Here is a 22,568-nt window from a genome sequence, read left to right on the forward strand (position 1 = left end):
CCACCGTGAGCTGGCCCAGGAGATGTTTGCTGAAGGAAAGGGCAGCCTCTGGTGTCCTCAAGCCCCAGGCTCGGTTTGGCTGAAGTACCTCTCCTTTCTCTCCAGGTCCATATTCAAGCCTTTCATCTTTGTCGACGATGTAAAACTCGTCCCCAAAGCACAGTCTCCCTGTTTCGGAGGCGATGACCCTGCCAGAAAGGAGCCTCGGTTCCAGGAGAAGCCAGACCGCCGCCACGAGCTATACAAGGCCCATGAGTGGGCCCGGGCGGTCCTGGAGAGTGACGAGGTGAGCCTGGCTGTGAGCCCCGGGTGCGGGCGGGGTCCCTAGCAAGGAGGCGGGACAGCAGTGAACAAGCTCGTCATCTTCCTCCTCTCCAGCAAGTCCGCTTCCAGAAACCCAGGCTCCGGGGGCCCCTGCTAGAATGCTGGTGGTAATTGTTCCTCCCAGCCTCTTGCAACCCAGTGAAACCAAGCCTCTGCTTTTGATGTTATTCTAGAACTCAGTGGGCTAAGTATCTCCCTCTTTTACTTACTGTTCACCTGCAAATAACAGAAACATGCAGTACTAGTCAGGAGAACTGCTTTTCTGTTGTCGAAAATTCTTTGTGTACTTTGAGGGGTAAAGATGTGTACGTCACGGAGCACTTTAAAGATGCCATCATGTTGTTTTTTAACAAAGCTCTGGAGACGGTTGGTGGTGATGGTTGCACAGCAATGTGAATGTCTTTATGCCACTGAACTGTACACTTCAAAATGGTTAAAATGGTAAATTTTGTTATGTATATTTTTTCATACAAAAAAGGTTTTTTTTTTTTTAAAGTTTCTAGCTTAAAATAGCTGTTCTTCAAAGTGCAGCCCTCCCTCCTCCACCCAAAGTTCTGATTAATAAAGTTACAAGACATCAATTCAAACAAGACAAACACTCAGTATATGCCCACAGCAACCCTTAGTGGTGGACTTTCATATAAAATCCAAGCCTCTGTTTTGCTGAAGGGAGAAGCAAGGAACATGGTTGTTAGATGCTTATCTGCTTCCCAAGCATTTATTTAACAACTTGTAAGGGTCCAGTTTGTCCTGGAGAAAGTGACATCTTATAGGTCAATTGCTGCGTGCCTTTTGCGTGGACTGGGTGAGCTTATTTTCTTACCTCCAGCACGGTGGACTCTCTAAAAAGGGTAGCAAGAAAGGACAGCGGTAAATCCAAGTGAATTCAGAAAGTATCTCTGAGAAGGGTAGTCTCACTATTTATAGACCTTGCTCCTGTGTGCCCCAGAAATGACCATTCTGACGTGTAAAAGTCACAGTTCTTTGACATCTGCCCTCCCTGCCAGACATTTCCCTGGAACCATGAATGCTACCGCTGCATTTCACAGAGTTCTGTCCGGGGCTGCCCTCCCTGCCTGTTGACAGTGCGTGTTTTCTAGGTGGATCACAGTAAGCCCGAGCAGGGGGAACATGTCACTCCCTGGTGCACAGTTTTGTGTATATTTGGCAAACGAAGGCAGGGGCAGAAAGGGCCGTGTGTTCTGAAGTATCCTACACAAAATTTCAAAGAGATGAGACCGATGAGGCTGGGTGGACTTTGAAATTTAGCAATGACCGTTGGTTTGAGTTAAGGCAGCACTAGGAAGTGGTCGATGGGTGGTGACAGCGGCTTCTCTGTTCTGGGACTAATTGGGCAAGTAAAAGCTTCTCATTGTCATCCACTGTATGTAAATGAGTGACTGCCACTTGGAAGAAGAGATGTCACCCCCTCAGAAAAAAAAGTAAATCGGGGATAGACGTGCCATGTGATTATTCATTGATCCATTTATTCTTTCAAGAGACATTATTGGGAGTGCCTTCTCTGTCCCAGGCAGGAGGATAGAGATAAGCCCGGGTCTCCTTCCCTGGGAGATCGTGGTCTAATGGGGGACACAGGTAAGTAGACAGACCATCGCAAGACAGAAAGAGAACAACCGTGGCAGAAGGAAAGGCATTGGATGGGGGGTAGCCTAGAGGAAAGGCGTTCACGGAAGCCTGAAGGTGGGCGCAAGCTGACCGAGTGTTGAGGGGAGCAGGGTTGCCTGTGCTGTGGCGAGAAAGTATCATGGGCTGGAGGAATGCAGCTAATTCGGTCTGGCTGAAGAGCAAGGAGATGCGGGAGGCGTGGCAAAGGCGAGGCAGGCTGGAGCCTCAAAGGGCCTTTCCCAACGTCACTCAGCAGTCTGGATTTTTATCCTGAAGGCAAGAACTCCAAGCAGAGCAGTGACATCACCACACCTGCATTTTAGAACCATCCCCGTGGCAGTCCCGCGGGGAGCAGATTGAATGGGGTGGGGGGCAGGCCCTCCGTGGGGCTTTCAGTGTCCATTGTAATGACGCCCGCTGTTTTTGTCCTTCTCAGGAGCAAGGTCAAAAGCTGAGGAAGACGATGCTGGAACTAGAGAAGCAAGGCCTGGAAGCCATGGAGGAAATCCTGACCAGCAATGACCCCCTGGACCCCACCGAAGTGGGAGATCTCTTCTATGACTGTGTTGACACGGAGATTAAGTTCTTTAAGTGAAGTAAGCATTCCCTTTCCCCTTCTTATTTAAAATTTCCCACCTTACTAAATTACCAGCAAAACAAACCGCTCTCCTGTCCGAGTAAAATGAGAAAGTTCAGATGTGTTAACGTCACACTGTCCCCTAGTGTTCTGCCTCGGATCTCACCACACCCCCTTCTTCTGCAACATAGATCCCCTCCTTCTGCAGTGTAAACATGTATCCCATTTGCCTGTTGTGCGATTGTATGACTGTGGATTTTAAGCTGCTCTTATTGTGTTTCAGTGACAAGGGACACGTTAGCCTTTTCATGGGAGGACTAGAGTCCATCAAGCCTTGAAAGACAGGCTCCACTGCGCCGAGTTCGAGGGGAAGGCAAAATCTTTTGAAGCCTTACTCTTTCTCTCGGTAGTGGTTTCTTTCTGGTTAACAAAAGGCATTTCTTTGGCCCAGGGCTCTTGTGTGTGCGCTCAAGGGAGGCATCCTGGCCTGGCCTCCCTTCTGCTGAGCGCAGGCCAGTAATGCAGGATGTCTCCAGCTGTGTCTTCTGAGAGATAAAACAAGTGGGAAGGAATAAAGGGGGCTCCTCTCCAGGCCCAGCTCCATCCCGATTCCTGTGATCTGACAGAACCTGTGCACCGCGCTCGTGTGCGGTGGACCCGCAGACAGCTTCCACGTGCCCTGCGAGCTGGAAGCTGCCCACTGTAGAGATTGAGAGGCGGCTGTGCGTGACGACCCTGGATCGCGGCGCGGCTCTCCCGTGAGGCACGGGGCTCTCCCTGCATGGCCGCTCACGTGCCGCACGGATGTGCGTATGTCTAGAAATGATTCTGGGCCTGGTTACCACCGTCTAGTTTAGGATTAACTAAATGGCCCTGTGGCAGACGCTCCACCCCACGAAGCGGCAAATTTCTCAGCTAATGAGGGAAAGAAAGGAGAAATTCCTGGCTGTTTAGATTACAGTTGAAGTAGCTGGAATCTGAGCAGCCACTCCATTATCTCAGCAGAGACTTTAATTAAACTGATTTGTTTCCCATGTGTGGGCACATGAAGGATTTGACTTACCAGCAGAGCCCAGGAAAGCATGTGAGGGAGACCAGATGGGCCCAGCACGGGGAAGACAGAGGGCAGGAAGGGGACAGATGGATGGAGAAGCATTCGGCTCCACGGTGACAGTCCCACCCCCGCCCTTCCTACCCAGACTGTTATATCCCCCAAAGCTGTGGAGGAAGCACTTGGCTTTCCCTAGTCCTTCCCTTTATTCCTCTCGCCCTGCATGGCCCATTAGCTGCCTTCAGACCGGTAGCTGAAGTGGGCAGGTGCTGGTGGGGGCGGCGGGGGGGGGCTTACTTCCAGCCACTGAAACTCTCCACCACTCTTAACACGGAAGGGGGCAGAGATGCTGAGAAGTGTGTGTGTTAATACCGCAGTGGGAGGGAGGACAGCGGCTTCATTATGCAGCCTCACCTGTACCATGTGGGCCTAATCACCTTCATCACCGGCAGGCCTTTCCAAATGGAAACACTGTGAGTGTCAGTAGTCTTGGAAGTGACTTCAAGTTAGTGACTCCTTGTCAGCTGCAGTGTATCATATGCCGTGAGAGCTGGAAGGGGCTTGGGCCCCATACACAGACGTGGACCCTGAGGGTCACAGGTTTTACTGGAACAAATCCTTTTTTCTACCAACTCCCCTGTAAGGGTGTAAGCATAAGAGCACCGTGAGCTTTCTGCCCAGCAGTTTTGCAAATTCTGTGTGTAAAGTCACTAACTACAACTGGTGAGAGATGGGAGGAATATTTGTGCTGACAAAGTTAACAGCAGCTGTTCACGGTGGCCTGTGGTTGCTGAGTTTTGTCGGGGTTTGGCCTGGGCTCTCACTGTGGGTGAACTTAGGGTGGCCTCTTAGGTGGCGCAGCATCTGTCTACAGCTGCTGAGTGGGGAAGGGTGAGGCTTGGGGGTGACATATGTACCTCATCCCCTCCCAAGCCCACCTGCTGAGTGGTTATTTAAAACAAGATAGTGCAGAAAGCCACTCTAAAATTTCACCATGTGGAATCCTCTCCCCCTATTATGGAAACATTTCATCAGACCTGGCATGTCTGAGATACCCAGGGTGATTAGGGGTTTGACCAAAAGAAGTCTAGTGAGAATAAATTACACCAGAGGCCTGCTTTCATTATTACGGGCCAAGCAAAGGTCACGGATAACCCAGCCAGACTTATGCTATTACTCAGCCATTGTGTAGTGGGAAACATAATGGCCACTTCTGTTAGGGACATTGACCTTATTCCAGCAACCCAAAGAAGGGCCAGCTCTGAGAGATGTCTTGGCTGACGCTATACATCACGATTGTGATGCCACTGTCTTACCACTAGAGGGTGTGGCAGTCCTTTTCGTGGCAGAAGTTAAAAGGGGCTGGGATGCTTCCATCAGGCTGTACAGAGATGTTCTATGTACAGTTAAAACCTGAGTAATAGCGGTGGACAGACTCTTTGTGCATTGGGAGGCGAGGGGAAAGACAAGAAGAGAGCAAAGAGCCTGCTGATGTGGCTATACTCACTTCTAGTGACATATTAACAGCTTGAAACATGTAGCTGGATTTTGAGTACGCCATTGCTGGGGGGATGTTTGTTTTAAATGCTCCTAACAGACTCAGCTTTTGAAAAGTGCTTATCATTACACGGACGATTTCTTGACCAGGGATTGCTTTTCTAAAGGCAGTATGGGGAAAATGAATATTCAAGATGAACTATGGAAATAATGTTTAAAGGTTGGTGTGTAAATAGCTTCCTAAAATACCATTTGTGTATCCATTAAGACCTGGGGGAGGGGGAGGGGGCTGTGTATGCCTTGTGCAGAAAGAAGGCGTGGCCGTGAAGGACAGGATCTCTCCCCTATCCCCGCGCCCCATAATCAAACATAAGCTAGTTAGTCTTGGCTAGTAGCTGGGATTTACCACTCATACTCTGAGGAGGGGCAGAAGCTCCAATAAAAGTAAATTAGCAAAGCAGAAGTAGTACTCTTTCATCCTTGGAGGTGGTTTGGAATTTTAGGTAGAATAAGGATATACTTGAAATTATGGTAATTCTTTAGTGCCCAATAACATAAGACAGTGTTATTGTTAGAAAGAGTCTTTCTTATAAGCTGTCTAATAGAGAAGGTGTATGCCTATTAGATATTAGCAGTGAAGTTCCTTCACTGTTGGGTGGATTATTAGGTATAAAAAATAATTATCAACCAGGCAAAGTACTTTGCTTCCTGATGTCATCCCACATGGGTCCAGGTGTTACACAGCTCTGCCCAGCCCAGCAGGAAAGCCAGGTGGGACCAGTGTGTCTGTCATGAATGCACTAACTGCATTCTTGACTGAGGAGCAGTCAAGTCATTTCTGGGGAAGGTCTTCAGCTGAGCTCTCAGCTTTTGGGAGGAAGGAGGGAGGAGAACCCACTGAGCTGGCCTTTCTCGTGTGGAGGGGGAGGGGCGGCAGGTCACGTGCACCAGCTGACCCAGCAGTGCCTGTGCTTCCCTGTAGCCCTGGCATTTCATTCCATAGGGTCCTAGGTCCCAACTTCCCCTCCTATGGTTTGTGTCAAATGTGCTTTACCTGATTGAATCCAAACATCCCGAGATGTCACATGCCGATTTCTCGTGGGGATGAATACGTACACGTTTGCAGTCATGTTGTGAGAAGTCAGATGTGTGAGCTGGAAAACGCTAGGGGCAGGGAATAATAAAAAGGAAAACCTTTCTGCTTCCTGCAGTGGGAACTGACCGTGTAGTCTTAATAGCCTTTTGTACACATATCTACAAACCAGATAACTTCCCCAACCAGTGCTTGCCCTTGGAATTGTCTCTAAATACATCAAGCATACAATAAAAAAATACTGAAATTAATGTCTCTTGGCCTCTTCTATCTTGTGTTTCACTAATAGATGTGGGCATTGGCCACAACATAGAAAATGTATGAAGGGGGATATATTTTATGACTGGCATCTTCGGAAGACCAAACCGTTCAGCGTTTTCTCCATTTATCCATTCTGTGGATAAATTCACTCTTTAAAAATAAACACAAAGCCATGATATACCACCTCACACCCATCCGGATGGTTACTATAAAAAAAAAACAGAAAAGTGTTGGTGAGGATATGGAGAGTTCGTAACCCTTGTGCACTGTTGATGGGAATATAAAATGGCACAGCTGGTATGGAAAACAGTGTGGAGGTTCCTCAAAGAATTAAAAATAGAATCAGCACATAAGCCAGCAATTCTACTTTTGAGTATATACCCAGAAGAACTGAAGGCAGAGTCTCAGATATTTTTACACCCATGTTCATACCAGCATTATTTACAATAAGCAAAAGGTGGAAGCAAGCCAAGTCTCCGTCAATGAATGAATGGATAAACAAAATGTAGTATATCCAAGCAACGGAATATACAGCCTTAAAAAGGAAGGAAGTTCTGACACATGCTACAACATAAGTGAACCTTGAGGACATTATGCTAAGTGAAATAAGCCACTCTCAAAAAGTCAAATATTATTCGATTCCACTTTTATGGGGTACCCAGAGTAGTCAGTCTCATAGAGGCAGAAAGTAGAATGGTGGTTGCCAGGGGCTAGGGGGGAAGGGGAATGGGGAGTTACTGTTTAAGGGGTACAGAGTTTAAGTTTTGCAAGATGGTAAAAGAGTTCTGGAGACTGGTCATACAACACTGTGAACGTACTTAACACGACTGATCTGTACCCTTAAAAATGGTAAATTTTATGTTTATTTTACCAAATTTTAAAAAATCATCAGAATGGCCGGTGCCATCTATGCCGAGCATCTTTATTTTAAAGCCACAGAAGCTCCACTAGAGGAAAGGGTGCCACTTAAGAAAAAAGCCAGCTCTTCCCACTCTTGTGACCTAGAAATGCCAGATTGCTTCCATGATTTTGTCTCCACGTGACAGGCAAAATGCAAATGAATGTCTTGTTCATGAAAATAGGACTTAGTTACCGGCAACGTGACCTGTGTCAAGGTCAGAGTAGATGATGGCCCCACTTACATGACAAGGAACTGCTGACTCTTTAAACTTTTTTCTCAGCTCCTTTTTTCACAAACTGTAAACTCCTGCAAAGCTCCAAGGTAACACAGGATGTATCTGTTTGCTAGGGCTGCCATAACAAAGGACCACAAACTGGGTTGCTTAAACAACAGGGATTTATTATCTCACAGTCCTGGAGGCTAGAAGTCCAAGATCAAGGTGTTGGCAGGGTTGGTTCCTCCTGAGGGCTGTGAGGGAGATTCTGTCCCACCTAGCTTCTGGTGGTTTGCTGGCAATCGTCAGCATTTCTTGGCTTGCAGAAGCATCACCCTAATCTCTCTTTTCATCTTCATATAGCATCCTCCCTGTGTATGTGTCTGTGTCCAAACTTCCCCTTTTTATAAGGACACCAGTCATATAGGGTGGATTAGGCGTCCACCCTACTTCAGTAGGACCTCATCTGAACTTACATCTGCAACTCTATTCCCAAATAAGACTACTTTCTGAGGTATGGGGTTAGGACTTCAAAATATGAATTTTTGGAGGACACAATTCAGTTCATAACAGAGCAGGTTCGTGAAGGATGCCAAGCCTCCTGGGGCACAGTCTGAGAACCTAGAACATGCTTCTGGAGTCCATAGCCCGTCCCATTAAGTTGCTCCCCTCGCCCCTCTAGGCACCACCTCTCCCACCCGGAACTCCATCAGGGGTGCCTAGAACTATGGCCACTTCACATACCTCTACAGTCAATGGCTTTAAAGTCCATCCTCCACTTTGTCGATTATCTTGGGCCATTGCTTTTTTTCCTCCAATCAGATGGGCCCTTTTGGTCATGAAAAAGCTTATCTGTGCCTCTACTAATAAAACAGCAGATAAAACAAGTCAGGTCCTTAACTAATTCAGTTGCAAAGTGTGTAGCAGCTAACTTTGAAATTACTTTCTAGATGAGATTTATTTCAGGAGCATCTATGAACTTTAATTACTGCTCTCTCCTTGTTACCCAACAGCAGAGCTAGTGATCTGAGCAGCTCAGTGAATATCTGAATGGAATGCCTGGAATGCAGCCAGCGAGAGCTCTGTGTGTGACTGAATGTATAATAAACAAACCGCTTGTACCCTAGAGAGTGTGTGTGTGTGTGTGTGTGCGTGTGTGTGTGTGCGCACGCGTGTGCGCACATGCGTGCACCGATACCTTGGTCTCCTATGACCCCAGGGTTAAAGGCTAGCCCAGGGGTTATGTTACTCCATCTTCACCACTATATGTTTAGATACATATCTATGCCCCCATTTTACAGATGAGGAAACTGAGGCATAGACTGGCTAAAATTGTTACTTCCCTAAACTTGTAAGATGCAAAATCGAGATTCAGATCCATGTTTTCCCTTAAGCCAACTTACCTATCAGGTAAACCTCATCTCCCCTGTACCTGAAGATACTATAATGGAGATGATTACTGCTCCATATAGGAGAGTTTTTGAGGGTTTGCTTAGTTGAGGTGGCAGTGCTAAGTGCACTTTAGGTTGAAAGCGGTTCCATTTTAACACAAGTCAGCGTAATTTGTAAACAATACTCTGCCCATTTGATTTTAATAAAACTGAGTAAATACAGTGTTATCTACTTTTCACAGAATGCATTTGAGAAAGTTTTTCCCTTGGTTGGTTTTCCCAAATACCCATTTGTTTAGTTAGCTACAAAAGCGTTGGTGCTGGTGACCATCGATAGGCTTTAACGAGTGAATGGCTAGAAGCGTTCCCACTTATTAAAGTTTATTGGGTACAAAGAAATGAATCTGCAGAGGGAACATCAATAAATATAAAATACACGTGAAACACTGCGGGAGTCACAGACCACAGCGCCAGCAAGAATACGCGAGGATGGGAGGGGCGCTACATTTGAGTTTGTGGTCTAGGGGTGAAGGGTTTGTCCCGCCGGAGGCTGGCACCGCGAGAGGTCAAAGGGTGAGAATTCAGTGATGGGTCTGGAGGAGGGATGTGATCCCAGGTTCCTGAAATTTCTCCCTAATTGCAATTTTTGGTTTCTCCTCATTCCTTCCCTCTGTCCTTGAATGGTTTTATTTTGAATTTCCATCCCAGCGGTGCAGAACATTGATGTGTAAACACCTCATCAGGGCAGGCAGTCTACTCTGAAGGTGGAACAGCCTTGGTCTAGCACCTCCTTAATCATGATCAGTAAAACCCTTGTAATTATTCCGTACACCTGAGAGAGAGGTGGAGCGGATACTGTAATAAACAGAAGTTCTGACCTTCTGGAAACCTTGCAGAACCAAAAAAACAAATCAGGTATGCCCATAGCTGATGACCTGCAAAAGCTTCTTTTCCATTGATTTAGCTGTTACAACTTGGCATGATTTATTCCCCAGGGAAGGGAACTTGACCTCGCTCAGTGGCTTCTGTCTGGAATGAGAAAGCATAACAATGATGGAGGACACCATCTTAGTCTCCACTCCAGACAGCAGCTAGGTGGGTGTATCATCATGTTTGCCAAAACACTCCTAACGGCTACCTTTCGTGGATGGCGTGTTCCGGGCATTACATCCTTGAGGTGTGAGTGCATGAGTGGGCTATTTCAAAGGCAACTTATTTTTCACTGCTCTTCCCACTTCTGCCTCCCTGATTTCCTTTAATCTGCAGCTATTCTGAGCACAGACGAGGGATCAGTCTGTTTCCTCCTATTTTCTCTCCTTCCTCTGTCACAGCTTTTCCACCAAGGATGGGGTCATGCAGCAAGCAAAAACATACTGCCATTCCCTTGCCAGCTCCAGAAAAAGGGTGTGAGAGGACAGGTCCCAGCCAGTCCTGAGCCGGTCCACAGTCAGGGCTGGCTGAACTCACACACTTCTCCCCACCTAGAGAGGTGCCACCACAGGGACTGGGGGACTCTCAGACCAATTAGGTTCTCTTGGGCTCAGAAGGCAGCTAGGATTTGCCTGATGGGTGGCTCCAGGTTCCCTAAGGGTGGGCGTGGGGCACTGATATTTCATGCAGATATTTCAGAATACATTTCAGTCTATACTTTCCGTGTCATGTTTTTCACGAAAACCCTGCACTCAGGGGAGGAAAAAAAAGAGCTCTGAGACAGAATTAGGAATTTACTCGTGATGACTTACACAGGTTTCTAACTTGCAGGGAAAATACTGAAATCTCATACAGCTCACCTCGTCTGCCAGGATGAGGCTGGGAACTTGGAGGGACAGGAGGAACGTCATGCAGACTTGGGCACGAGGGGCAGTGTAAACAGTAAGAGCATTGGCTACTTGCAGGATCATTCAGATACAAAAGGGGCCCTGTGGTTGGCCTTGGAGAGGCCAAGCCCGCTCTTGCCTTTGACTTGTGTTATGTTTACATTAGGAAGCAAAAGAATCCCTGTACTGCAAGACGGGAACGAGACATGGCATCTCGTTCACTGGAGGCCGTGTGGCATCGTCTGGGTGTGGCGACACATCGCTCTCTGTGAGCCGCGTCATTTATAAGGCATTATCTGGTTTGATTTTGCAGTTTGTGTGATGAGACTAGAAAATCATGCCAGTAAGAAGCTGTTGTAGATACTATGACTTTGGGAAACTAAGGAGTCTTCTAAAAATGGTTCCGAATCTAGGGAGGGCCAGCCTGCACGCGTATTTACAGTCATGGAATGGACACTCTGTGGTGGGGACAGGGCTGTCATCTGTGCTGACAGATGAATGCCAAGATGCATTTTAAACAATGGAGAAATGATGTGTGTGTTTTGTAAATTACTCAAATAAAAATCGACTATAATACTGATTTAAAGCCTGTGCAAATCACGTATTTACAATAAATAAATGCTCCATGCAGAGCCTGTATGTCAACTGAATTACAACTTGAGAAGGGTGAGGTCTGACATTCTCCTGGGGATGTCCACCCCGCCATATGGACCCCCAGGTGGCTCACAGGACGTTGGCTTCATCTGTCTTCTCACCGGAGTGTCTTCAGCGATAACTGTGGAAACACGACAGTGTTATCAGGTGGGGTCAGAGGACTCGCAGCACATAAATGACACACTCCGGGGCCGGGCAGTGAAGCTGTCCCTCCTGCGTGCAAGGCTGCCAGGGTCTGATGGTCCCATCATACGTAAGGTGCTTATTTTCACCCAGGAGGTCATGGGTGGAAAAGGAATGAAAAGTGTAGCTTGTGGCAGGTGGCGACCTAATCCCATCAAAAACATTTAAGGGATCAAGCACCAGCAGACTCACTTGACGGGAAGCTGAAGAAAAGCAAAGAACTTGGTGGCAATCCCAAGACAAGGCAACGGAAAACAGAGAAAGGGTCCCAGGCTTTCAGATTTCAGAGCTCCCAGCCTTGCACGGATCACTTGGGCTCTGTACCCATAAAAGAAGAGCACCCCCAGGGTGCTGTTCACCATGTCTGGAACCCCGTGATTTCTCTGGGCGATTTTGCCTCACTGAAATGAAAATGAATTAAGATGGTGTCCAGCTAGACATAAAGAAGATCTTCTTGACAATGGGATGCCCAAGAGAGACTTAACAATTCATCCTTGACTAGACTTTATGGGCTCAGGGATTTAGATGTGTGCCTGCCATGAGGTCAGGGACCAGACCGTGCATAATGTCCCATCGTGCTTGCCACGTCTGAAGGTGAGGGTGACTCCTGTCCTGTCAATTCTAACATGCCAGGCAAAGCAGTGAGGTACAGTGGAAGGAGCACTGGACGAGGAGTCAGAGGTCTGCGAACGTGACCTTGACCTTGGGTGAGTTCCTTAACCTTTTGGAGCTTGGTTTTCTCATATGAAAAAAGTTTGCATTAAAGGTATTTCTCCAGCTTATACCACAGAGTTGCTAAAAGGAGCAAGTGAAATAACATATGCAAGTTATCTAAACTATATAAAGAGCTATATAATGTAGGAGATATTATTTTGATTATTACTATATCTTTCTGATCACAGGAGTAATGTATTTATTATGGAACATTCAGAAATTGCAGAAATGCCCCCTAAGAAGTCAAAATCAGCCATCAGCTGGCAGAGTGAATGCCTGTGAACAATTCTGTGTATATTTTTCCTGTCTTCTTTTTTCCTCTGTATACATACTTTCTCTGAACTGCAATCATACACCCAGTGTTGAACCTACAGTCATCTGAGAATGGTTATTGCAATTCTTGGATTAGCCATGGTGAGAAAGGGGAGGGGTGCTTGTCCTTCAGGGAGCTCATCCCCACTTCCGGTAACCTAAGTTCCTTCTTTCTCACATCCCTTTCCTTGAGGTTCTGATCTAACAGCAGGCCACCCCTTTTGTTACATGGCACTGTGAAACAGGAGGAGGCCAGGGTGGACGGAATGCATGTTTTCAAAGAAACGAAGGGCCTTTAAAGATGAGACCCTGTCGTCTGTGGTGAGAGATGTCATCTCTGCCCAGGTTAGAAAAACACTGTGTCCAAGTTGCCTCGTGTGAGCACGAGGGCATTTCTTCAAAGACTCATAATTATGACACAAGCACCCCTCTGGTTCCCCCGATCCCCTCCCCACAGCCTTCCTCTAGCCACCAGCAAAATTTGTGGCTACATCTGGTCAAAAGAAATGATAATGTTGGGGACTTCTCTGGCAGTCCAGTGGTTAAGACACCGTGCTTCCGCTGCAGAGGGCATGGGCTCAATCCCTGGTCAGGGAACTAATATCCCACATGCTGTGCAGTGTGGCCAAAAATAAAATAAAGTAAAAATTAAAAAAATAAGTAAATGATAATGTCGATGGGAGAAAAATCCCCAGGGTGCTATGAGAAACCATGTATTCTATAGACGAGAGAGAACACCAAATTATGTTTTATACATGTTACAGAGCTCTCCTCTCAGGCTTCTCAGGCCACGGTAACGAGGGAAGAATGATGGGAGCGAACGGGGTGATGGTTGCAGAGTGATTCCCAACGGGTTCTGTGTTGCCAAAGCTGCTTCTGTGTGTGGTGGTGATTCCAGAGAAGCTCCCCCCCTTTCACTCTTCAGGTTTTGAAATTGTGTTTCATCCCAGCTGGAAACAAAGGTACCCCTATGGCTTTCCCTGAGGAAAAACGGGAGGCTGTTCAGAGGAAAGCACACCCTCAACATTTCTGTGCTCCCTGAGGTTTCCCAGTTTCACACTCAAGAGACCTGAGGGCCGTGTTACCTGAGTATTTCTGCCTTTGATGTCATCGGAGCTCTGGCCGGCCGCCTCAGTGTGGAGCCAGGGACCAGGTGTGCGGCCTGAAAGACACAGGAACCATCCCACCATCTGCTGGCCCAGGGCCGGCTATGTGCTTCATGGAGAAAGTCTGGCTAAACCGGCACTTAGGGCAATGGTACAGGAACCAAGGGTAATGTAAGTCGGTCAACCTGAAACCCTCGGGCTCCTGGCCCTAGACTGTGCGTTTCTAACCCACTGCCTCTATGTCACACACTGTGGATACAGAGGCGTCACGTCCACTGAGCTGGGAGGAGAACAAGTGGTGAAGGCCTCTCATCTAAATGCAGGTGCGAGCTTCTCAGCTCTGAACACAGGATCAGCTGCAGACTCGCTCGTGTGTCCTGGCCCCAAATGTGCCGGTGTCGTGCTAGGGTTGCTTAAAAAAGGAGTGAAAGTGTGTGCTGACATAGCTCAGACCCTGTTCCATGAGGATCCAACTCACTCTCTAAAACATACTAGGTTTAAATATTACACAAGTCACATATGAATATATTCTCATAATTAAGAATTCAAAGAATATAGAAAAGATAATAGGGAAAAAATACCCCCTCAAGTGCTTCCTCTCTGCCTGCCCTTCTCTCTAATCCCGATTAATTATCCCGGAGTTGCCTCTGCTAAAAGTCTGCTGTTTATCCCTCCAGCTTTGTTTTTCTTTTTGACATTTACTTACATAGACGTGTGTACATGTAGATACATGGTTTGGTTGGTCTAGCCAAGTTTTAAATCCACATTCCTAGGAATTCCAGAACTTTTCCTGTGAGTCAGGTGATCCAAATGGTGTCCCTGTGTCTCCTCTGCTGCATTTGGTACAAGACTTTTCTGTCTGCTTCTGTCACAGGCTAGGAATTAAATAACCATGTCCCAAAGCCTTCCCAACAATTCACGTTGCTGTGCTACTTACAAAGCAACATGAAAAGCAGAAATATCAATCCCAGATTATTTATGATAGTGAAAAGCTGATAATAACCTGTATTCAACAACAGTGTTTAGGAAATCTAGGGTTCATTATCGTATGATGGAGCACCAAGAAGCCATCTGAATGTTTACAAAGGCTCAAATAATTTGGGGTGATGTTTGAAATGTAGGACAAAAAAGCAGGCTAGAAACTGTATACATAGCAAGATGTCAACTATTTTAAAAAATCCATTTAAAAAATGTAAATAATATACTGAATTGATTCCTTTGGGATTTACTGCTTTTTAAAAACTCTTAAAAATACTCTTCAAGTTTTCTACAATGGGCATATAAGTCATCTTAAGAATCTGTTATGGTAAGATATAGTTTTTTAAATGAACTGCCACATAGAAGGGTCTCTGCACCTTACAAAACATTAATCCAATGGACACTATAATTTTCATTAAAATACTTTTAAAATTACCGAGTGCACTTGTTCTAGGATGAAGATATTTTTGGACCAATGGCATAGGGAGTACTAGGTTTTTAGTCAGATTTACAACTGAGCAAAAAGTAAAGAGACACTGATAAACAGCCCCTGACCGAATTCCACGCGGCAGTATGGCCTTGACACTATTGTTCTTAGATTTACGAAACTCCAGTCTACTACAGAAAAGCCTTCCTCTAGACCAGGGTTTCTTAACTTGGCTCTACTGACATTTGGGGCTGGAAAATTCTTTGTTGTGGGGTGCTGCCTGTGTGCTGTAAGCAGTTTCACAGCATCCCTGGTCTTTACCCGCTAGACGCCACTAGTACGTGCCCCAGACCATTTGTATCAACAAAAAAGGTCTCCAGACAGTGCTGAATATCCCCTGGGGGGCAAAATCCCCCACTTGGAGAACGACTGGGCAATGAAACAGGCTTCTCCATAGGTAAGCAGTGCCCACTAGTTTTCATAAATACGACTGGAAACAACAGAGCTAAGGAGAATCAATTTCTTCTTAAAACAGAAAGGAAAACTCTGCACCTTGTTGTAAAAGAAATTTCACTGCTGCTAGAATGTGTGGCTGAGAGTTGCCAGGGTTACCCAGGATGCTTTTAATCCAAATATCTCCTTGGGGGGTATTCCCTTACGAGATGCCACTAGAATCTCTTAGAATTAAACTGTAGAGCCCTTCTGCTTGAAACAGTCCCTCACATGGGCTGTTTGCCCACAGAAGAGTATTTCAGATTCGCTAAAATGGTGGTTTTCAAACTTTTGGTACCACGGCGCACAGTAAGAAATCTCTTTCCCATCTCTATCCAGTCACACGCATCTACTGCATGCAGAGCAGCCCAAGGGACCGCTGCTGCTGCCCCCTAGTAACCAGATGGCACCTCTTCCCCCAGTTATCAACACACTGTGTTGCAGAAGCTGCTGGCTACAGAGCAGCCGGATAGGAAAGACTTCGCTAAACTGTGGGGCTTAAAGAAGAAAGTCTGTGCTTGGGCTGGAGGAGCAGAGGCATGAGGGCCACGCTGGTTTCCAACTTTATTTTTTGTCACTTGTAAACCAAGCCAGGCTTGTACCTTTTCTCAGACACAGACATATTTTCAGGTCAAAAAAGAAAAAAAAAAATCCGTTCTGTAGCCAACCAACAAGAGGCTGAATACTACAGGGCTTGGAAAACACCCAGAAAGGATTTACGAACTTGGTTGGCCATCAAAGCTGGGTCTCCCAGGATCCCCTCCCAGTCTTGGAGTACAATTCCAGGGGCTGGGTGAGGAGAAAGTGGACTCCTAGGAGAAGCACATCTAACCGTCATCTCTGGGCCAACTCGGTCTCTCTCTAAGGTAGGGCCCACATGGCATAAGGTGGAGAGTGGTAGGTATGGTGCAGAGAACCAAGCTGTGTACCTGAGACAAATGGGACGCTGCATACACCGGCCTCACGTGCAGAGAAGGAATGCTGGCCAGACCACGACAAGAAAGGCAGATGGTCAGATGGAATCAAAAGCACAATTCTCTGTGACTGGGAACATTTCACTGGCAACGCTAACTGTATGACACAGACATTAAGTGGAACGGTAATTTCTGCTTCCCTTCCCATCCCCAAAGCAGCGCAACAGACAGGAAACGGTTGAAAAACAGAGGAGAATGTTGTTACTAGGTGATTTCAGTGCGGATTTCAGTGCGGGGATGAATACATGGGCTGGGCCAGAGTGAGGGTGCCCTCAGCAGTCTTCCCCAGGGTTCTGTATGTTGTGTGATGATTGTTTACAGAACGGGTAGACAAAATAATTAGCTACTAAGGGTATCTGAAAAAGGCCTGAGAAAATCTGGTTAAAATGTTAAACCTTGTATTGCTATTGATGGGAGTAGTTGTTTTTATATCTTATAAAAATAATAAAAAGATTCTGTTAAAAAATATATTTATCCAGAAAGATGTTGATTTGAACTTTAAAAAGGAACATGGAATCATCATTTTCCCTTTTCAATACAGAGCCACTGAGTTCTGTTGGTAGCTCCCTTTCTAATGTCAAGTTCATCCTTTCCTCTCAAGTGAGCCTAGGGCATGTAGTGGGGTCTTCCTAGGCCTCTGCATGGAGACTCCTCGCTCAAGAAGGCGTGGAACATACCCTTGGATTGGTTCTATGCTGTTCCAGTATTTTGGGCAGCCAACATGATACTATACATAGAGAATCCTAAAGATGCTACCAGAAAACTACTAGAGCTAATCAATGAATTTGGTAAAGTAGCAGGATACAAAATTAATGCACAGAAATCTCTGGTATTCCTATACACCAATGATAAAAAATCTGAAAGTGAAATCAAGAAAACACTCTCATCTACCATTGCAACAAAAAGAATAAAATATCTAGGAATAAACCTACCTAAGGAGACAAAAGACCTCTATGCAGAAAATTATAAGACACTGATGAAAGAAATTAAAGATGATACAAATAGATGGAGAGATACACCATGTTCTTGGATTGGAAGAATCCACATTGTGAAAATGACTCTACTACCCAAAGCAATCTACAGATTCAATGCAATCCCTATCAAACTACCACTGGCATTTTTCACAGAACTAGAACAAATAATTTCACAATTTGTATGGAAACACAAAAGACCCCGAATAGCCAAAGCAATCTTGAGAACAAAAAAAAAAAAGCTGGAGGAATCAGGCTCCCTGACTTCAGACTATACTACAAAGCTACAGCAATCAAGACAGTATGGTACTGGCACAAAAACAGAAAGATAGATCAATGGGACAGGATAGAAAGCCCAGAGATAAACCCATGCACATATGGTCACTTTATCTTTCTTTTTTTTTTTTGCGGTACGCGGGCCTCTCACTGCTGTGGCCTCTCCCATTGCGGAGCACAGGCTCCGGACGCACAGGCTCAGCAGCCATGGCTCACGGGCCCAGCCACTCCGCGGCATGTGGGATCCTCCCAGACCGGGGCACGAACCTGTGTCCCCTGCATCGGCAGGCGGACCCTCAACCACTGCGCCACCAGGGAAGCCCTGGTCACCTTATCTTTGATAAAGGAGGCAGGAATGTACAGTGGAGGAAGGACAGCCTCTTCAATAAGTGGTGCTGGGAAAACTGGACAGGTACATGTAAAAGTATGAGATTAGATCACTGCCTAACACCATACACAAAAATCAGCTCAAAATGGATTAAAGACCTAAATGTAAGGCCAGAAACTATCAAACTCTTAGAGGAAAACATAGGCAGAACACTCTATGACATAAATCACAGCAAGATCCTTTCTGACCCACCTCCTAGAGAAATGGAAATAAAAACAAAAATAAACAAATGGGACCTAATGAAACTTCAAAGCTTTTGCACAGCAAAAGAAACCATAAACAAGACCAAAAGACAACCCTCAGAATGGGAGAAAATATTTGCAAATGAAGCAACTGACAAAGGATTAATCTCCAAAATTTATAAGCAGCTCATGCGGCTCAATAACAAAAAAAACAAACAACCCAATCCAAAAATGGGCAGAAGAGCTAAATAGACATTTCTCCAAAGAAGATATACAGACTGCCAACAAACACATGAAAGAATGCTCAACATCATTAATCATTAGAGAAATGCAAATCAAAACTACAATGAGATATCATCTCACACCAGTCAGAATGGCCATCATCAAAAAATCTAGAAACAATAAATGCTGGAGAGGGTGTGGAGAAAAGGGAACCCTCTTGCACTGCTGGTGGGAATGTGAATTGGTACAGCCACTATGGAGAACAGTATGGAGGTTCCTTAAAAAACTACAAATAGAACTACCATATGACCCAGCAATCCCACTACTGGGCATACACCCTGAGAAAACCATAATTCAAAAAGTCATGTACCAAAATGTTCACTGCAGCTCTATTTAAAATAGCCTGGAGATGGAAACAACCTAAGTGTCCATCATTAGATGAATGGATAAGAAGATGTGGCACATATATACAATGGAATATTACTCAGCCATAAAAAGAAATGAAATTGAGCTATTTGTAATGAGGTGGATGGACCTAGAGTCTGTCATACAGAGTGAAGTAAGTCAGAAAGAGAAAGACAAATACTGTATGCTAACACATATATATGGAATTTAAGAAAAAAAAAATGTCGTGAAGAACCTAGGGGTAAGACAGGAATAAAGACACAGACCTACTAGAGAATGGACTTGAGGATATGGGGAGGGGGAAGGGTAAGCTGTGACAAAGCGAGAGAGTGGCATGGACATATATACACTACCAAACATAAAATAGATAGCTAGTGGGAAGCAGCTGCATAGCACAGGGAGATCAGCTTGGTGCTTTGTGACCACCTAGAGGGGTGGGATAGGGAGGGTGGGAGGGAGGGAGACACAAGAGGGAAGAGATATGGGAACATATATATATGTATAACTAATTCACTTTGTTATAAAGCAGAAACTAACACAGCATTGTAAAGCAATTATACTCCAATAAAGATGTAAAAAAATAAATAAATAAAGTTCATGGATCTGAAAAAAAAATTAAAAAAAAAGAACAAGCCTGGGGTTCTCTTAGGTGACATGAAACAAAGAACCTCACCTCAAGCCCCGGCTTTGCCACCAGCTGTGACCAGAGGCAGATCACCCTACTTCTACCTCGGTTATTTCAGCCCGACCTGAAGGAGCTGGGCTGGAAAACCTCATAGGGCCTTCCCTGTTCTAATGCTGGAAGCCTCTCACAGTCTCTAACTAAAGGAAATGACGGGTTTCATTGGAAATGATAATTCTAGTATCTGCCAGGGCTACGCCTCAGAAATTGCTTATCTGGCCTTTCCTCTCCTTCCTTGCTGTCACTGCCATAGTTGACGTTGGCCTGAGGGACCCACGTCCCCCTTGTAGAGAAGTTACATTGTCACCCTACACACCGCGGGGCACTCAGACCAGGGGTGCGCTAATCACAGTCTCTCTGTCAATAATTTGGAATTTTAAAATTAGTTTTAACGCTTATTAAAAGTAATATATATTTATTATAGAACACTTGGACAAAATAGTGAAGCATAAGGAAAATAAAAATCACCCAGCATTCCACCAGTGAGGGTTAACCACTCTTAACACTGTACTGGATATATTTCTAGCCTCTTCTCTCTTTCCTTTATTTGGTCCACTTTTCCCTCTCCATATAAATTCATGAAATATTTTCTTTTTAAAATTAAATTTAGGTTGTATTTAATGTAATTTTGGTATACCAGGTTTTTTTGTTTTGTTTTCTCAAGGTAGCATTGGCATTTTCCCATGTCACTAAATATTCAACAGCGCTATTATAACAGATGCAGAACATTCCATTCTGTGGCTCTGCACTAATTTATTTAATTTATTTATTGTTGGATATTTGTGCTGTTTTCAAATTTCTTCTGTAAACGGTTTAGCAATGTAGATATGTGTGGATATTGTTAATTATTAATTCAACAAGTGGTTACTGAGTGTCTGTGTGCCTGGCCTCAGGCCAGGAGCTGATGGTAGACCAGTGAATAAAAATGGATGCTGTCCTTATACTGTACAGGGGAAGACAGGTAAATATATAACATGTCAGGAGGTGATAGATGCCTTGAAGAAAACGATAAGGCAGCATAAAGAGAGCAAAAGTGATAGGACAGGAAGTGCTGTTACTTTATCTGTAGTGGTCATCAGGGAAGGCCATAAGCAGGGGTGTAGTCACCGGTAATAGTCAGGCGTGGATAAGGTAAGCACACCAGGGCAGAGGTCCTTACTGCCTAACTGCCCTCCACAAGGGCGGAAAGACACACCCTGGCACTGGCGTTGTCTTCTGATTCTCTCAGTCTTGGGACATCTAATCCTTTGATTTTACGGCATGAACCACCAAGAGCTGTTAAAGTTACTGCAGTGCTTGGTGGAGAAGTTTCTCTGCTAATGGGAATAATGGTAGCTAGTTGTGCTATAGGTATAAAGTAACTCTATTTTAATAAAAGACCTAAAGGAGGCAGGGGGTAAGTCTCGCGGATACCTGAGGAAAGTGGCCCATAGAAGGAAGGGCAAGTGCAAAGAGCCCAGAGATAGGGGGTGTGCTTGGAGCACATTGTAGGTGGTCCATGCTGTTGGAGGGAAGTGACGATGGGGAGAGTGGCGGCAATGGGCAGTTCATGTGGGTCTTAGAAGCCATGACAGGAATTTCTGATTGACTTGGAGGGAGATGGGAATTCACTGGAGGATTGTAAGCAGGGGCAGCGTGACTGGGCTTTAGAGGAATCACTTCGGGCTGCCGTGTGGAGCAGGGACACCAGTTAGCAGGTGCTTGCAGCATCCAGGTGAGAAACGAAAGTGGCTTCAGCCAGGGGTGAGTGACAGAGGACACGTGATCAGATTGGGGATGCATTTCCAAGGGGGAGGTCCCAGAATTTACTGGGAAATTGGATGTGGGAGCAGAAGAGAAAAAAAGAAGCCAAATACGATTCTAAGGTTTTTGGTATGACAAAAAATGGAGGAGCAGTGGGCTTGCAGTGGGAGGAGAGGGGAGAAAGGGGGCAGCCAGAAAATCTAAGCGAAGAAGCGCTTCAGGAGGAGGGTGTGATGGACTGCAGCTGACGCCTCTGACCCCTGGACTTGCCCACGTTCGGGTCCACTGGTAGCCTTGCCAAGGGCTCCTTCTATGGCATGAAGGGAGAAGGCCTGAGAGGACGGGGAGAGGAGATGGTGTTGCCTGTAAGAAGAGCAGAGAAATGGCCCAGGGGAGGTCAAGGGAGATATATATATATATATATATATATATATATATATATATATATATATATATATATCTGGTAAGACTTAAAAAAAAAATTTTTGGCCGTGCAATGTGGTTTGCGGGATCTTAGTTCTCTGACCAGGTATTGAACCTGCACCCTTGGCAGTGAAAGTGCAGAGTCCTAACCACTGGACCACCAGGGAATTCCCAAGGGAGATATTATTTATAGATATTACAGTATCTTTGCAGGTTCAGAGGAATAAAGGAGTAACCTGAAAAGACAGGAGGTGGTAAGAGAGTGGGATGCTGGAAGATAGCTTATGGAGGGTTGTGGTCCCCAGTAATAATCAGACGTGGCTAAGATAAGTCAGCCAGGACAGAGGTCCTTACTGCTCAACTGCCCTCCTGCCACAAAGGCGAAACACTCTGGCACCGGCTTTGTCTTCTGATTCTTTCAGTCTGGGGACATCTAATCCTTTGATTTTATGATGTGAACCACCCTGTACTGTTAAAGTTACTGCACTGCCTGGTGGAGAAGTTTCTCTGCTAATGGAAGTAATGGTAGCCAGTTTTGCTATAAGTGTAAAGTAACTCTATTTTAGAAAAGGAGTTGGGCCACAATGAGATACCACTTCACACCCATCAAGATGGCTACAGACAAAGCACCAAGACCAGAAAATAACAAGCGTTGGAGAGGACGTGGAGAAACTGGAACACTTG

The 22,568-nt window shown here is 45.5% G+C and overlaps 2 protein-coding genes across 2 annotated transcripts in view; one reads left to right on the plus strand and one right to left on the minus strand.

Annotated features, from left to right (window-relative positions):
- Positions 1-3,848, plus strand: part of SCRN1 (secernin 1) — a 54,671-nt gene extending 50,823 nt beyond the window's left edge. The window contains exons 7-8 of the mRNA XM_022584299.3: positions 106-286; positions 2,387-3,848. Of these exons, the coding sequence (XP_022440007.1) occupies positions 106-286; positions 2,387-2,545 (340 nt within the window). The 3' untranslated portion in view covers positions 2,546-3,848. The remainder of the gene's footprint in view (positions 1-105; positions 287-2,386) is intronic.
- A 5,451-nt stretch (positions 3,849-9,299) lies between these two features.
- WIPF3 (WAS/WASL interacting protein family member 3) overlaps positions 9,300-22,568 on the minus strand; it is a 90,581-nt gene continuing 77,312 nt past the window's right edge. Inside the window, exons 8-9 of the mRNA XM_022584272.3 lie at positions 13,701-13,777; positions 9,300-11,527 (exon numbers count right to left, since the gene is read on the minus strand). Coding sequence (XP_022439980.2) covers positions 11,504-11,527; positions 13,701-13,777 — 101 coding nt within the window. The 3' untranslated portion in view covers positions 9,300-11,503. The remainder of the gene's footprint in view (positions 11,528-13,700; positions 13,778-22,568) is intronic.

Source organism: Delphinapterus leucas, chromosome 9, assembly GCF_059928025.1.
Source record: "Delphinapterus leucas isolate spDelLeu-1000000601 "Yukka" chromosome 9, BTC_Dleu_Yukka2, whole genome shotgun sequence".
NCBI lineage: Eukaryota > Metazoa > Chordata > Mammalia > Artiodactyla > Monodontidae > Delphinapterus > Delphinapterus leucas.